General features: G+C 53.9%; 1 protein-coding gene across 1 annotated transcript; it reads right to left on the bottom strand.

Moving 5' to 3' along the window:
* Positions 1-1,645: 1,645 nt before the first annotated feature.
* Positions 1,646-3,313, bottom strand: LOC138355846 (mucin-2-like). The gene is made up of 2 exons (XM_069311386.1): positions 3,291-3,313; positions 1,646-3,131 (listed from the first exon to the last, which is right to left on the bottom strand). Exons 1-2 carry the CDS (start codon positions 3,311-3,313, stop codon positions 1,646-1,648), a joined length of 1,509 nt encoding a protein of 502 aa, XP_069167487.1.
* Positions 3,314-18,063: the final 14,750 nt, after the last annotated feature.

Below are 18,063 nucleotides of genomic sequence, written 5' to 3'. Positions count from 1 at the left end.
GAGAGGTAGAAACAAAGTCAGAGTCAGACAGACATATACACAGTAAGTGAGGGAGATAAGAGAGAGATAAGAGGAAGTAGAAGAGTGAGAGACAAAGCTCTCCAATCTCACGAGAAGAGAATTGCCACCCAAATATAAACACACTTTGCTTTGCTTCAGAAGCAAGAAAAGTTACTTTTAGAATAACCTACAGACACTCTTCAGTATCTTTTTTCTCTCCAGGTTCCTCTTCAGGAACTTTTTTCATTTGTGAATGTCAACAATACACAACAGCTCGCAGCACAGGGTCAACATTACCACAAAATGTTTACTGTAAACTTATTTTCTAATTATTTAGACTCTAAACTTCCACGACTCTAAACTTCCACGCCAGGTATACCTCACAGTAGCCAGGTTCTGCCCATTTGGTACAGGCCATTCAAGATAAGTTTTCATTATTCATTGAAAATTACGACCATAAAAAATAAAACTGCAGGAGGCTTATTGGTCCATACGAGGCAGCTCCTATTGGTCCATACGAGGCAGCTCCCATTGGTCCATACGAGGCAGTTCCTATTGGTCCATACGAGGCAGCTCCTATTGGTCCATACGAGGCAGCTCCTACTGGTCCATACGAGGCAGCTCCTATTGGTCCATACGAGGCAGCGCCTATTGGTCCATACGAGGCAGCTCCTATTGGTCCATTCGAGGCAGCTCCTGTTGGTCCATACGAGACAGCTCCTATTGGTCCATACGAGGCAGCTCCTATTGGCCCATACGAGGCAGCTCCTATGGGTCCATACGAGGCAGCTCCTATTGGTCTATACGAGGCAGCTCCTATTGGTCCATACGAGGCAGCTCCTATTGGTCCATACGAGGCAGCTCCTATTGGCCCATACGAGTCAGCTCCTATTGGTCCATACGAGGCAGCTCCTATTGGTCCATACGAGGCAGCTCCTATTGGTCCATACGAGGCAGCTGCTATAGGTCCACACGAGGCAGCTCCTATTGGTCCACACGAGGCAGCTCCTATTGGTCCATACGAGGCAGCTGCTATTGGTCCATACGAGGCAGCTCCTATTGGTCCATACGAGGCAGCTGCTATTGGTCCATACGAGGCAGCTCCTATTAGTCCATACGAGGCAGCTCCTATTGGTCCATACGAGGCAGCTCCTATTGGTCCATACGAGGCAGCTCCTATTGGTCCATACGAGGCAGCTGCTATTGGTCCATACGAGGCAGCTGCTATTGGTCCATACGAGGCAGCTGCTATTGGTCCATACGAGGCAGCTCCTATTGGTCCATACGAGGCAGCTGCTATTGGTCCATACGAGGCAGCTCCTATTGGTCCATACGAGGCAGCTCCTATTGGTCCATACGAGGCAGCTCCTATTGGTCCATACGAGGCAGCTCCTATTGGTCCATACGAGGCAGCTCCTATTGGTCCATACGAGGCAGCTCCTATTGGTCCATACGAGGCAGCTCCTATTGGTCCATACGAGGCAGCTCCTATTGGTCCATACGAGGCAGCTCCTACGTATATCCACACATAACATATACCTCACTCCTATGGATAAGGGAACTATACATCCCTCTTCCTTAGATTTACTGAAATTTATAGTAATTTGCTCTCTTTGTTTACATTATTATATATATGATGGAATATTTAGAGGGGCAGTGATGGCTGTGGTAGACGGTGATGGCTGTGGTAGACGGTGATGGCTGTGGTAGACGGTGATGGCTGAGGTAGACGGTGATGGCTGTGGTAGACGGTGATGGCTGTGGTAGACGGTGATGGCTGTGGTAGATGGTGATGGCTGTGGTAGACGGTGATGGCTGTGGTAGACGGTGATGGCTGAGGTAGACGGTGATGGCTGAGGTAGACAGTGATGGCTGTGGTAGACGGTGATGGCTGTGGTAGACGGTGATGGCTGTGGTAGACGGTGATGGCTGTGGTAGACGGTGATGGCTGTGGTAGACGGTGATGGCTGTGGTAGACGGTGATGGCTGTGGTAGACGGTGATGGCTGTGGTAGACGGTGATGGCTGTGGTAGACGGTGATGGCTGTGGTAGACGGTGATGGCTGAGGTAGACGGTGATGGCTGTGGTAGACGGTGATGGCTGTGGTAGACGGTGATGGCTGTGGTAGATGGTGATGGCTGTGGTAGACGGTGATGGCTGTGGTAGACGGTGATGGCTGAGGTAGACGGTGATGGCTGAGGTAGACAGTGATGGCTGTGGTAGACGGTGATGGCTGTGGTAGACGGTGATGGCTGTGGTAGACGGTGATGGCTGTGGTAGACGGTGATGGCTGTGGTAGACGGTGATGGCTGTGGTAGACGGTGATGGCTGAGGTAGACGGTGATGGCTGTGGTAGACGGTGATGGCTGAGGTAGACGGTGATGGCTGTGGTAGACAGTAATGGCTGAGGTAGACAGTGATGGCTGTGGTAGACGGTGATGGCTGAGGTAGACGGTGATGGCTGTGGTAGACGGTGATGGCTGTGGTAGACGGTGATGGCTGTGGTAGACGGTGATGGCTTAGGTAGACGGTGATGGCTGAGGTAGACGGTGATGGCTGTGGTAGACGGTGATGGCTGTGGTAGACGGTGATGGCTGTGGTAGACAGTGATGACTGTGGTAGACAGTGATGGCTGTGGTAGACGGTGATGGCTGTGGTAGACGGTGATGGCTGTGGTAGACGGTGATGGCTGTGGTAGACGGTGATGGCTGAGGTAGATGGTGATGGCTGTGGTAGACGGTGATGGCTGTGGTAGACGGTGATGGCTGAGGTAGACGGTGATGGCTGAGGTAGATGGTGAAGGCTGAGGTAGACGGTGATGGCTGTGGTAGACGGTGATGGCTGAGGTAGACGGTGATGGCTGAGGTAGACAGTAATGGCTGAGGTAGACGGTGATGGCTGAGGTAGACGGTGATGGCTGTGGTGGACGGTGATGGCTGTGGTAGACGGTGATGGCTGAGGTAGACGGTAATGGCTGTGGTAGACGGTGATGGCTGTGGTAGATGGTGATGGCTGTTGTAGACGGTGATGGCTGAGGTAGACGGTGATGGCTGTGGTAGATGGTGATGGCTGAGGTAGACGGTGATGGCTGTGGTAGACGGTGATGGCTGTGTACTGTCAGTATGTCAGTACTGTGAATCACCGTAACGTTATATGTGAGAACATATCTGGAGCAGGACGGTGAGCCCAGTAGTTGCGTTGGTTGGTACGGGTACAGCCTAGATACTTAAAAGTCGTTGTTCGATTCCGCAATGATCCAAATGGTTGGGACATCATTCGTTCCGTCCAACCTGTGCCAGCTCCTTATCCTCATATCCCAGTTCGTTGTCCTCATATCCCAGCTCCTTGTCCTCATGTCCCAGTTCCTTGTCCTTATATCCCAGCTCTTTGTCCTCATATCCCAACTCCTTGTCCTCATATCCCAGCTCCTTGTCCTCATACCCCAGCTCCTTGTCCTCATATCCCAGCTCCTTGTCCTCAAATCCCAGCTCCTTGTTCTCATATCCCAACTCCTTGTCCTCATATCCCAGCTCCTTGTCCTCAAATCCCAGCTCCTTGTCCTCATACCCCAGCTCCTTGTCCTCATATCCCAGCTCCTTGTCCTCAAATCCCAGCTCCTTGTTCTCATATCCCAACTCCTTGTCCTCATATCCCAGCTCCTTGTCCTCATATCCCAGCTCCTTGTCCTCAAATCCTAGCTCCTTGTCCTCATATCCCAGCTCCTTGTCCTCATATCCCAGCTCCTTGTCCTCAAATGCCAGCTCCTTGTCCTCATATCCCAGCTCCTTGTCCTCATATCCCAGCTCCTTGTCCTCAAATCCTAGCTTCTTGTCCTCATATCCCAGCTCCTTGTCCTCATATCCCAGCTCCTTGTCCTCAAATGCCAGCTCCTTGTCCTCATATCCCAGCTCCTGGTCCTCATATCCCAATTCCTGGTCCCTGGCTGAGTGTGGTGGTGGGCTGGTCCCTGGCTGAGTGTGGTGGCCTGGTCCCTGGCTGAGTGTGGTGGTGGTGGGCTGGTCCCTGGCTGAGTGTGGTGGTGGGCTGGTCCCTGGCTGAGTGTGGTGGTGGGTCTGGTCCCAGGCTGAGTGTGGTGGTGGGCTGGTCCCTGGCTGAGTGTGGTGGTGGTGGTGGGCTGGTCCCTGGCTGAGTGTGGTGGTGGGTCTGGTCCCAGGCTGAGTGTGGTGGTGGGCTGGTCCCTGGCTGAGTGTGGTGGTGGTGGGCTGGTCCCTGGCTGAGTGTGGTGGTGGGCTGGTCCCTGGCTGAGTGTGGTGGTGGTGGGCTGGTCCCTGGCTGAGTGTGGTGGTGGGCTGGTCCCTGGCTGAGTGTGGTAGGGGGTCTGGTCCCTGGCTGAGTGTGGTGGTCTGGTCCCTGGCTGAGTGTGGTGGTAGGCTGGTCCCTGGCTGAGTGTGGTGGTGGGCTGGTCCCTGGCAGGGGTACTGGTGGCCTGGTCCCTGGCTGAGTGTGGTGGGGGGTCTGGTCCCTGGCTGAGTGTGGTGGTGGTCTGGTCCCTGGCTGAGTGTGGTGGTGGGTCTGGTCCCTGGCTGAGTGTGGTGGGGGTCTGGTCCCTGGCTGAGTGTGGTGGGGGTCTGGTCCCTGGCTGAGTGTGGTGGTGTTCTGGTCCCTGGCTGAGTGTGGTGGTGGTGGGATGGTCCCTGGCTGGGTGTGGTGGTGGTGGGATGGTCCCTGGCAGAGTGTGGTGGTGGGCTGGTCCCTGGCAGGGGTACTGGTGTCTGGTCCCTGGCTGAGTGTGGTGGGGCTGGTCCCTGGCTGAGTGTGGTGGTGGGCTGGTCCCTGGCAGGTGTACTGGTGGCCTGGTCCCTGGCTGAGTGTGGTGGTGGTCTGGTCCCTGGCTGAGTGTGGTGGGCTGGTCCCTGGCTGAGTGTGGTGGTGGTCTGGTCCCTGGCTGAGTGTAGTGGAGGTCTGGTCCCTGGCTGAGTGTGGTGGGGCTGGTCCCTGGCTGAGTGTGGTGGTGGGCTGGTCCCTGGCTGAGTGTGGTGGTGGGCTGGTCCCTGGCTGAGTGTGGTGGTGGGCTGGTCCCTGGCAGGGGTACTGGTGTCCTGGTCCCTGGCTGAGTGTGGTGGAGGTCTGGTCCCTGGCTGAGTGTGGTGGTGGGGCTGGTCCCTGGCTGAGTGTGGTGGTGGTGGCCTGGTCCCTGGCTGAGTGTGGTGGTGGGCTGGTCCCTGGCTGAGTGTGGTGATGGGCTGGTCCCTGGCTGAGTGTGGTGGTGGGCTGGTCCCTGGCTGAGTGTGGTGGTGGTCTGGTCCCTGGCTGAGTGTGGTGGGCTGGTCCCTGGCTGAGTGTGGTGGTGGTCTGGTTCCTGGCTGAGTGTGGTGGTGGTGGCCTGGTCCCTGGCTGAGTGTGGTGGTGGGCTGGTCCCTGGCTGAGTGTGGTGGTGGCCTGGTCCCTGGCTGAGTGTGGTGGTGGTCTGGTCCCTGGCTGAGTGTGGTGGTGGTGGGCTGGTCCCTGGCTGAGTGTGGTGGTGGGCTGGTCCCTGGCTGAGTGTGGTGGTGGCCTGGTCCCTGGCTGAGTGTGGTGGTGGTCTGGTCCCTGGCTGAGTGTGGTGGTGGTGGGCTGGTCCCTGGCTGAGTGTGGTGGGCTGGTCTCTGGCTGAGTGTGGTGGTGGTCTGGTCCCTGGCTGAGTGTGGTGGGCTGGTCCCTGGCTGAGTGTGGTGGTGGTCTGGTCCCTGGCTGAGTGTGGTGGTGGTGGCCTGGTCCCTGGCTGAGTTTGGTGGTGGGCTGGTCCCTGGCTGAGTGTGGTGGTGGCCTGGTCCCTGGCTGAGTGTGGTGGTGGGCTGGTCCCTGGCTGAGTGTGGTTGGCTGGTCCCTGGCTGAGTGTGGTGGTGGGCTGGTCCCTGGCTGAGTGTGGTGGTGGTGGGCTGGTCCCTGGCTGAGTGTGGTGGTGGTGGGCTGGTCCCTGGCTGAGTGTGGTGGTGGGCTGGTCCCTGGCTGAGTGTGGTGGTGGGCTGGTCCCTGGCTGAGTGTTGTGGTGGGCTGGTCCCTGGCTGAGTGTGGTGGTGGTGGGCTGGTCCCTGGCTGAGTGTGGTGGTGGGCTGGTCCCTGGCTGAGTGTGGTGGTGGTGGGCTGGTCCCTGGCTGAGTGTGGTGGGCTGGTCCCTGGCTGAGTGTGGTGGTGGTCTGGTCCCTGGCTGAGTGTGGTGTGGTGGCCTGGTCCCTGGCTGAGTGTGGTGGTGGCCTGGTCCCTGGCTGAGTGTGGTGGTGGGCTGGTCCCTGGCTGAGTGTGGTGGTGGCCTGGTCCCTGGCTGAGTGTGGTGGTGGGCTGGTCCCTGGCTGAGTGTGGTGGTGGTGGGCTGGTCCCTGGCTGAGTGTGGTGGTGGGCTGGTCCCTGGCTGAGTGTGGTGGTGGGCTGGTCCCTGGCTGAGTGTGGTGGTGGTGGGCTGGTCCCTGGCTGAGTGTGGTGGTGGTGGGCTGGTCCCTGGCTGAGTGTGGTGGTGGTGGGCTGGTCCCTGGCTGAGTGTGGTGGTAGGCTGGTCCCTGGCTGAGTGTGGTGGTGGGCTGGTCCCTGGCTGAGTGTGGTGGTGGTGGGCTGGTCCCTGGCTGAGTGTGGTGGTGGGCTGGTCCCTGGCTGAGTGTGGTGGTGGGCTGGTCCCTGGCTGAGTGTGGTGGTGGGCTGGTCCCTGGCTGAGTGTGGTGGTGGGCTGGTCCCTGGCTGAGTGTGGTGGTGGGCTGGTCCCTGGCTGAGTGTGGTGGTGGTGGGCTGGTCCCTGGCTGAGTGTGGTGGTGGTGGGCTCGTCCCTGGCTGAGTGTGGTGGTGGTGGGCTGGTCCCTGGCTGAGTGTGGTGGTGGGCTGGTCCCTGGCTGAGTGTGGTGGTGGTGGGCTGGTCCCTGGCTGAGTGTGGTGATGGGCTGGTCCCTGGCTGAGTGTGGTGGTGGGCTGGTCCCTGGCTGAGTGTGGTGGTGGGCTGGTCCCTGGCTGAGTGTGGTGATGGGCTGGTCCCTGGCTGAGTGTGGTGGTGGCCTGGTCCCTGGCTGAGTGTGGTGGTGGTCTGGTCCCTGGCTGAGTGTGGTGGTGGGTCTGGTCCCTGGCTGAGTGTGGTGGTGGGCTGGTCCCTGGCTGAGTGTGGTGGTGGGCTGGTCCCTGGCTGAGTGTGGTGGTGGTGGGCTGGTCTCTGGCTGAGTGTGGTGGTGGGCTGGTCCCTGGCTGAGTGTGGTGGTGGGCTGGTCCCTGGCTGAGTGTGGTGGTGGGCTGGTCCCTGGCTGAGTGTGGTGGTGGGCTGGTCCCTGGCTGAGTGTGGTGGTGGGCTGGTCCCTGGCTGAGTGTGGTGGTGGTCTGGTCCCTGACTGAGTGTGGTGGTAGGCTGGTCCCTGGCTGAGTGTGGTGGTGGGCTGGTCCCTGGCTGAGTGTGGTGGTTGGCTGGTCCCTGGCTGAGTGTGGTGGTGGGCTGGTCCCTGGCTGAGTGTGGTGGTGGGCTGGTCCCTGGCTGAGTGTGGTGGTGGGCTGGTCCCTGGCTGAGTGTGGTGGTGGGCTGGTCCCTGGCTGAGTGTGGTGGTGGGCTGGTCCCTGGCTGAGTGTGGTGGTGGGCTGGTCCCTGGCTGAGTGTGGTGGTGGGCTGGTCCCTGGCTGAGTGTGGTGTTGGGCTGGTCCCTGGCTGAGTGTGGTGGTGGGCTGGTCCCTGGCTGAGTGTGGTGGTGGGCTGGTCCCTGGCAGGGGTACTGGTGGGATGGTCCACCTTTAAGTCGGAGGCTCGTGTGCCTTGCGGCTATAAAGGAACAACATTCATTTTATCTCTCAGCCAAAAGAACGAACCGTTTGAACAATAAAATAATTGATAAAAATGAATTGTATGTAGGCTACAGATAACAATTAATAACTCGTTATCTATCAACATTTAACAAATACACAATTAAATTACTTGTATAACTAAATAAAACGTTATTTTAATTGTTACTTAATTATTTACATAAAAAATGTAGCAAACTTAATATCAGAGTGTCATTATACTACAATGTTTGTATATAAACGTCCAGGAGCTTCCATGTGGTTCACTATTCTATAATTTATGAGCGTAAACAGTTTTTTAATCAGAACATATATAAAAGAAGCTTTAGAATTATTAGGAAAAACTTTCAATTATATCAAATAGAATATTTATCCTAGGCTCAAGGCCAGACGCATGTGGGTAGTCTCTTCCAATTTTGCACTGTGATTGCTGTTGGGTGCGTGCCCAACGTGGCCGGATCGAGGGTCAGCACTGTTCAAAGTGCTACAGCATGGCAAGATCTGAAACTTGACCCCATGTCAATGTGACATTTGAGATTCAGCATTACTACCACGTCGCTAAGACGATTTTTATAGAGTTCAATGAGATGATAAAACTAATTCACAATGAGGTCAAGGCCGACCTGAAGGCAGACCTTAAGGATAACTTGAACGCAAATGCCAGGGCAGACGTCAAGGCAGACATCAAGGCAGACATCAAGGCAGACATCAAGGCAGACGTCAAGGCAGACATCAAGGCAGACATCAAGGCAGACATCAAGGCAGACGTCAAGGCAGACATCAAGGCAGACATCAAGGCAGACGTCAAGGCAGACATCAAGGCAGACATCAAGGCAGACGTCAAGGCAGACGTCAAGGCAGACGTCATAGCAGACGTTAGGGAAGACGTCAAGCCTTCACTTCACCTGTTCAACTAACCTGTCATGACCATCTTGGTGTATCTTGGAGACGGAAGAAGTCATCGCTTCCTCAAGCCAGACGAACTGTGGCAACATCTCTCATCTTACGGTGGCACTCCTCAGTCACAGTGACGCCTGCACGGTACTGTGACGCCTGCATGGTAGTGAGGGCCCCTTCAAGGTAGTGAGGGCCCCTACAAGGCAGTGAGGGGCCCCTACAAGGCCGTGAGGGCCCCTACAAGGCAGTGAGGGGGGCCCTACAAGACAGTAAGGGGGCCCCTACAAGACAGTGAGGGGGCCCCTACAAGACAGTGAGGGGGCCCTACAAGGCAGTGAGGGGGCCCCTACAAGACAGTGAGGGGGCCCCTACAAGACAGTGAGGGCCCCTACAAGGCAGTGAGGGCCCCTACAAGACAGTGAGGGGGCCCCTACAAGACAGTGAGGGCCCCTACAAGACAGTGAGGGCCCCTACAAGGCAGTGAGGGCCCCTACAAGACAGTGAGGGGGGCCCCTACAAGACAGTGAGGGCCCCTACAAGACAGTGAGGGCCCCTACAAGACAGTGAGGGAGCCCCTACAAGACAGTGAGGGAGCCCCTACAAGACAGTGAGGGCCCCTACAAGACAGTGAGGGGGCCCCTACAAGACAGTGAAAGGGCCCCTACAAGACAGTGAGGGGGCCCCTACAAAACAGTGAGGGGGCCCCTACAAGACAGTGAGGGGGCCCCTACAAGACAGTGAGGGGACCCTACAAGACAGTGAGGGGGCCCCTACAAGACAGTGAGGGCCCCTACAAGACAGTGAGGGGGCCCCTACAAGACAGTGAGGGGGCCCCTACAAGACAGTGAGGGGGCCCCTACAAGACAGTGAGGGGGGCCCTACAAGACAGTGAGGGGGCCCTTACAAGACAGTGAGGGGCCCCTACAAAACAGTGAGGGCCCCTACAAGACAGTGAGGGGGCCCCTACAAGACAGTGAGGGGCCCCTACAAGACAGTGAGGGGCCCCTACAAAACAGTGAGGGGCCCCTACAAGACAGTGAGGGGGCCCCTACAAGGCAGTGAGGGCCCCTACAAGACAGTGAGGGGGCCCCTACAAGACAGTGAGGGGGCCCCTACAAGACAGTGAGGGGGCCCCTACAAGACAGTGAAGGGCCCCTACAAAACAGTGAGGGCCCCTACAAGACAGTGAGGGGGGCCCCTACAAAACAGTGAGGGGCCCCTACAAGACAGTGAGGGGGCCCCTACAAAACAGTGAGGGGGCCCCTACAAGACAGTGAGGGCCCCCTACAAGGCCGTGAGGGCCCCTACAAGACAGTGAGGGGGCCCCTACAAGACAGTGAGGGGGGGCCCCTACAAGGCAGTGAGGGGCCCCTACAAGGCAGTGAGGGGGGCCCTACAAGACAATGAGGGCCCCCTACAAGGCCGTGAGGGGCCCCTACAAGGCAGTGAGGGCCCCCTGCAAGGCAGTGAGGGGCCCCTACAATGCAGTGAGGGGCCCCTACAAGGCAGTGAGGGGCCCCTACAAGGCAGTGAGGGCCCCCTACAAGGCCGTGAGGGGGCCCCTACAAGACAGTGAGGGGCCCCTACAAGACAGTGAGGGCCCCCTACAAGACAGTGAGGGGCCCCTACAAGGCAGTGAGGGGCCCCTACAAGACAGTGAGGGGGCCCCTACAAGACAGTGAGGGCCCCCTACAAGGCCGTGAGGGCCCCTACAAGACAGTGAGGGGGCCCCTACAAGACAGTGAGGGGGGCCCCTACAAGGCAGTGAGGGGCCCCTACAAGGCAGTGAGGGGGGCCCTACAAGACAGTGAGGGCCCCCTACAAGGCCGTGAGGGGCCCCTACAAGGCAGTGAGGGCCCCCTGCAAGGCAGTGAGGGGCCCCTACAATGCAGTGAGGGGCCCCTACAAGGCAGTGAGGGGCCCCTACAAGGCAGTGAGGGCCCCCTACAAGGCCGTGAGGGGGCCCCTACAAGACAGTGAGGGGCCCCTACAAGACAGTGAGGGCCCCCTACAAGACAGTGAGGGGCCCCTACAAGGCAGTGAGGGGCCCTACAATGCAGTGAGGGGCCCCTACAATGCAGTGAGGGGCCCCTACAAGGCAGTGAGGGCCCCCTACAAGGCCGTGAGGGGGCCCCTACAAGGCAGTGAGGGCCCCCTACAAGGCAGTGAGGGCCCCCTACAAGGCAGTGAGGGCCCCCAGTGAGGGCCCCCTACAAGGCAGTGAGGGCCCCTTCACCGCTGCTCCTCCACCATCGACCGTACGGTCACACTCCCCATCGATCATTTAAAGCAGGCTCGCTTCCCATGTCAGTATCTCCCACGTCGTCCTCTGGGCGTTCCCAGGGTCTCGAACCCCGTGGCAAGGTGGCTACAGCCACGACCTCGCTTCGTGCAGGTCGGCGTTCGATCCCCCGATGGTCCATAGGTACAACTCCGCCTCTTTGCTAGGATCATTTGGTGTACTCCTTGGGTTATGGAGTTTACAAGGTTGTAAAAATGATTTATTAACGTAAACAAAGTCGCCGTGGTTAAGGAAAGATGTAAAGGTTTCGTTAGTTGGTTGAGGAATCCTGGCTCAGGTTCGACACATTCTCCAGCAGACTCTGCCTTAACTCCTGTGTTATTGCTCTTGTAACAAGGGGACTAAACTTCTGCTCAACAGTCACTGCTCAGGCGGCAGACATTGTGCAGACTCTCTGCTCTTCTGCCTGCATGTGTCTGCTCTTGCAGCCCCTCAAGTTGCAGACCTGTGTCTTATGTGTCTGCGTCTGCAGACTCGAGGCCAGGCGCGGCTACAGTGTGTGTTCCGCCAAGTATGTGTCCGTCACTGCTCAGACGCTGTGTGCAGGATACTTTCCTGGTGAGAATTGAAAATTTTAACGCTCTCTCTCTCTAGCTCTCGATCTCGCTCTTTATTTTTCTCCCTCACGCTCTCTCTTTTTCTCCTTCACGCTCTCTCTTTTTCTCCCTCACGCTCTCTCTTTTTCTCCTTCACGCTCTCTCTTTTTCTCCTTCACGCTCTCTCTTTTTATTTCTCACGCTCTCTCTAGCATTCTCTCTTACTCTTACTACCAATGAGAGTAAGGCCGGACGTGGAGAGGTCTCTCTGTGGTCCAGTCTCCTGGTCCACTACGAGGCCCATCACCCCAGCTGTGGACCAGTCCCCTGGTCTACTACGAGGCCCATCACCCCAGCTGTGGACCAGTCCCCTGGTCCACTACGAGGCCCATCACCCCAGCTGTGGACCAGTCTCCTGGTCCACTACGAGGCCCATCACCCAAGCTATGGACCAGTCTCCTGGTCCACCACGAGGCCCATCACCCCAGCTGTGGACCAGTCCCCTGGTCCACCACGAGGCCCATCACCCAAGCTGTGGACCAGTCTCCTGGTCCACCACGAGGCCCATCACCCCAGCTGTGGACCAGTCCCCTGGTCCACCACTAGGCCCATCACCCAAGCGTACCATAATGTCATGTCAAATGCGCACATTGCACAAGTATTAATTGGACAGTTGAAAACATTGCAGACTTAATGTTGCTCAATTCTTAAAGAAGAATGACGGGTTAATTGGTGATTAATGTAATAATAACATGTTAATTAACATCTCCAGAGATCACCACCATGTTCCAACGTCTCTTAGTGGTCAGAGGATATGTGATAGACTAAGAGTGGTCCATCCGATATATATTAGCCCTGTGATTCTTTTTGAACACAAATCTATTTTTCTCACGCCCTTCTTTCGGATGACAAAGAACTCATAATGGCGTGATAAGTAAATGAATAAATAAATTTGAGGCAATGGGGGATGACCTGAACACCTGGAAGAGGTGCATACAGCAGGTGTGTGGGACTACACATGTGTATCCACCTTCTCTGACACCTGTGTACACCTGGGTGCTGATCAAGCAGGTGGTGGTGCTGCCAACCTCAGCGAAACCGAAAAATTAATCACGTACAGACACCTGAACACCTTTGTTCCTATAGCATCTGAGACGCTGGCGCCCCCTATGGGCTCACCATAGCCCGTGCTACTTGAAACTTTGTGTTCCAGGTAGCAAATCTAGAACAACAACAGCTCGGCCCCGGGGGCAAGAGTGCCCTGGACCTCCTCTAAGAACTGGGTCCCAGGTTCTTCCGGAAGTGACCCAAGAACTGCCAGTGTCTTGTTTCAGCGCCTCAGTGTGGCGATCCAGAGGGGAGACGCCTGATGGATCCTCGGTTCCTGCCCTGAAGCGGAGCAGCTCCACAACTGGTAACCTTTCATTGAATTCACCAATGTACATCTTACAAGTTTTAAGTAACTAATAGACTAAGACAGCACACAACAGCAGGGGGGGGGGGTGGTAGGTAGGATAACAGATTATATATACTGTATTTCGAGGGGACCTAAAAATTCCCCTTTAATGCGTTGTTTTTCTCCTAGGCTATTGGTCCCCCCGTCTACCCTATATATATATATATATATATATATATATATATATATATATATATATATATATACATATATATATATATATATATATATATATATATATATATATATATATATATATATATATATATATATATATGCAATTGACGATCACAAAACACTGATCATTTTATGCGGAAAATCCACAGAGAAATATGAAATGAGGTGAACGTTTCGGCTTTGTTAAAGCCTTTGTCAACACCAGACTGAGTCTGGTGTTGACAAATATATATATATATATATATATATATATATATATATATATATATATATATATATATGAACCATGAAACACAACTCTTAGTTTGTCTCATATCCTCTGGCCAGAAATGTGTTAATTTAATGAGTAAACACTGCTACGAGACAGGATCAGAGGTAGTTGAAAGTCGGGTGGTAGAACCCGTAGAGTTATTATCCTGCACCTTGTACTCCCAAAGTACTAGTATAAAAAGCTATGATTTGTTCAGATCTGAAACCTACATCTATGGGCAGCACAAAACGTCCACTAGACTGTGCGACACAGTGGTTGCCAGGAGCAGGTTGGGTTACCGTTACCTGTGGCAGGTGGCTGCAGGTGACGGGTCTCCCAATCCTGAGCACTCCAGTTGCAAACTCTGTGAGCAGGAACTACGGCATGATCTCCCACAATACATCACTGAATGCCCAGTTATTAGACCTTTCAGACCAGTTGGCATGAGGTACCTGGAGCTTTGCAATTGCTTTATTCACTCTCGTATTCTTGAAGATATCATCACAGTATACCCAAAATTTGCCAGTGCAGGCTATTAAACACATGGCTCTGTATGACTAACCATCCTGCGAGATGGGGACTTGTATTACCACTGCTGCCTTATTCACTCTTGTGTTGATGATATCCTCAAAATGCATCTGGAGTCTGCCAGTGCAGACTACTTATCACATGTCTCTGTATGACTAACCATCCTGTGTGATGGGGATATTTTAGCATCACATAGTTAGCTTTTTTGACACACTGTACTCCACTTCATGTAGTCTACGGCAGCTGCACTAATGCACATGTACCTCATGTATTAATAAAAAAAATACGAACAGGGGGAAGACACCAACGAAAAGAAAGAAGTCTACCAAGAATGAAGAACGAAGAATGAAGCCAGAATTCTCTACACAGCCCCAAATACAAGACCAGGACTAGTGGACCAGCCTCTCATGTGTCTACCCCACCTCCTCAAGCCCTTCAGCTGGGGTTAGCCCAAACGCTTCCACTCCAAAACTGTTCTTGAGCTGTACCCTTTCATCCCCTGGGGATCTTCTCCTCTACATCCTCGCAAGTTAGACATTACAACATATATATACACTACCAACCCAAACGTAAAAAAGATGACTGATTAACGAGACACCACCGTAATATCAACGTTTCCTCGCACTACTAGTTCACCCGGGCTGACAAAGTGCCAACACTAATAGTCAGATAAACCCACGACAAATCTGATGCATGTCAACGTGTGATAAAAATACCTAATCATGTATTTAAATGCACAAACACACATAGTGCATAAATTTACATATTTTGCCACACGAATACGTCATCAAATCACCGAATTGGCATCGAATATAATTACGTTGTAACATTCACCAATCAGGAAATAGGTATTAATAGAAATGGGAATAAAATCCATTATAACACAAGGATGTAAAGATTGCTTTACTTCCTTGACATCTACAGACTCAATAATGATATTATCTGATCACCAGTTGCCAAGTTTGTCTTACAACAATTCTTAAAATTCCTTAATTACTGCTATCTTAGGTTTTCCTATAATCATCAGCGGAGCTCAACTATCATCGATAAGGGATAATGAACATGATAGTGCCACAGACATGACCCACAGACATGAGGCTCACCCAGCCACAGACACGAGGCTCACCCAGCCACAGACTCAAGGTTCAGCCAGCCACAGACACAAGGCTCAGCCAGCCACAGACACGAGGCTCATCCAGCCACAGACACGAGGCTCACTCAGCCACAGACACGAGGCTCACTCAGCCACAGACATGAGGCTCACCCAGCCACAGACACAAGGCTCACCTAGCCACAGACATGAGGCTCACCCAGCCACAGACACGAGGCTCACCCAGCCACAGACATGAGGCTCACCCAGCCACAGACACGAGGCTCACCCAGCCACAGACATGAGGCTCACTCAGCCACAGACATGAGGCTCACCCAGCCACAGACACAAGGCTCACCTAGCCACAGACATGAGGCTCACCCAGCCACAGACACGAGGCTCACCCAGCCACAGACATGAGCCTCATCCACCCACAGACACAAGGCTCACCCAGCCACAGACACAAGGCTCACCCAGCCACAGACACGAGGCTCACCCAGCCACAGACACAAGGCTCACCCAGCCACAGACACGAGGCTCACCCAGCCACAGACACAAGGCTCACCCAGCCACAGACACAAGGCTCACCCAGCCACAGACATGAGGCTCACCCAGCCACAGACATGAGGCTCACCCAGCCTCAGACACGAGGCTCACCCAGCCACAGACACGAGGCTCACCCAGCCACAGACAAGAGGCTCACTCAGCCACAGACACGAGGCTCACCCAGCCACAGACAAGAGGCTCACTCAGCCACAGACACGAGGCTCACCCAGCCACAGACAAGAGGTTCACCCAGCCACAGACAAGAGACAAACCTAAGATTTGAACCACAATTGAACTACTGAAACACAAATGAACCTCTGAAGTACAATTAAATCATTGAACCACGATTGAACCACTACCCCACGTGTGAACCACTGCCTCAAGAATGAACCACTGAACACTGAGTGAACCACTGAACCACCAGCAAACCACAAGTGAACCACCGAAGCAGTACAAGTAAACCATTAACAGTCTTAACTGCCACATTTGCGGCTACACAGGCCCTAATTACCTGCCAGGAACACTGTAAACCGCCTCGTTAATCATCCCATGTAAACTCGAATTGCCATTAACGTCTCATGCATATTGCAATACATATTGCTCGTTCATACGAGGCAGCGCCAATTGGCCCATATAAAGCAGCTCCTATTGGCCCATACGAGGCAGCTCCTATTGGTCCATACGAGGCAGCTCCTATTGGTCCATACGAGGCAGCTCCTATTGGTCCATACGAGGCAGCTCCTATTGGTCCATACGAGGCAGCTCCTATTGGTCCATACGAAGCAGCTCCTATTGGCCCATACGAGGCAGCTCCTATTGGTCCATACGAGGCAGCTCCTATTGGTCCATACGAGGCAGCTCCTATTGGTCCATGCGAGGCAGCTCCTATTGGTCCATACGAGGCAGCGCCTATTGGCCCATACGAGGCTGTTCCTATTGGTCCATACGAGGTAGCTCCTATTGGTCCATACGAGGCAGCTTCTATTGGTCCATACGAGGCAGCGCCTATTGGCCCATACGAGGCTGCTCCTATTGGCCTATACGAGGCAGCTCCTATTGGTCCATACAAGGCAGCTCCTATTGGTCCATACGAGGCAGCTCCTATTGGCCCATACGAGGCAGCTCCTATTGGCCCATACGAGGCAGCTCCTAATGGTCCATACGAGGCAGCTCCTATTGGTCCATACGAGGCAGCTCCTATTGGTCCATACGAGGCAGCTCCTATTGGTCCATACGAGGCAGCGCCTATTGGCCCATACGAGGCTGCTCCTATTGGTCCATACGAGGCAGCTCCTATTGGTCCATACGAGGCAGCTTCTATTGGTCCATACGAGGCAGCTCCTATTGGTCCATACAAGGCAGCTCCTATTGGTCCATACGAGGCAGCTCCTATTGGTCCATACGAAGCAGCTCCTATTGGTCCATACAAAGCAGCTCCTATTGGTCCATACGAGGCAGCTCCTATTGGTCCATACGAGGCAGCTCCTATTGGTCCATACGAGGCTGCTCCTATTGGTCCATACGAAGCAGTTCCTATTGGTCCATACGAGGCAGCTCCTATTTATATCCACCCAATCTCATTCATATATATGTCTAATCTACGCTAGAAACAATCAAGAGATCCTACTTCTATTATGTTACGCGGTAATTGGTTCCACAAATCAACAACCCTGTTACCGAACCAGTATTGACCCAGGTCTTTCCTAAATCTAAATTTATACAATTTACACCCATTGTTTTGTGTTTTATTGTGTGTTGATACTTTTAATACCCCTAATAATATCCCCCCTTTGTTAGGGGGGATGAATTAACCTTTGTCAATCTCTCTTCATATGACAGGTTCGCAATTTGGGGGATTAACCATGTCATCCTACGCTGAACTAACCTAACCTTACATAACCTAACCTAACATAACCTAACCTCTCCTAACCTAACCTCACCTAACCTAACCTCTCCTAACCTAACCTAACCTAACCTAACATAACCTAACCTCTCCTAACCTAACCTAACCTCTCCTAACCTAACCTCACCTAACCTAACCTCTCCTAACCTAACCTAACCTAACCTCACCTAACCTCACCTAACGTAACCTCTCCTAACCTAACCTAACCTAACCTAACTGCCGGTCGGCCGAGCAGGGAGCCGGTCGGCCGAGCGGACTGCACGCTGGACTTGTGATCCTGTGGTCCTGGGTTCGATCCCAGGCGCCGGCGAGAAACAATGGGCAGAATTTCTTTCACCCTATGGCCCTGTTACCTAGCAGTAAAATAGGTACCTGGGTGTTAGTCAGCTGTCACGGGCTGCTTCCTGGGGGTGGAGGCCTCGTCGAGGACCGGGCCGCGGGGACACTAAAGCCCCGAAATCATCTCAAGATAACCTCAAGATAACCTAACCTAACCTAACCTAATCTAACCTAACCTAACCTAACCTAACCTAATCTAACCTAACCTAACCTAATCTAACCTAACCTAATCTAACTTAACCTAACCTAACCTAATCTAACCTAACCTAACCTAATCTAACCTAATCTAACCTAACCTA

Source organism: Procambarus clarkii, chromosome 69 (assembly GCF_040958095.1).
Source record: "Procambarus clarkii isolate CNS0578487 chromosome 69, FALCON_Pclarkii_2.0, whole genome shotgun sequence".
In the NCBI taxonomy this organism is placed as follows: domain Eukaryota; kingdom Metazoa; phylum Arthropoda; class Malacostraca; order Decapoda; family Cambaridae; genus Procambarus; species Procambarus clarkii.
The sequence above is the reverse complement of the archived record's forward strand: the minus strand, read 5'-3'. Positions and strand labels throughout refer to the sequence as shown.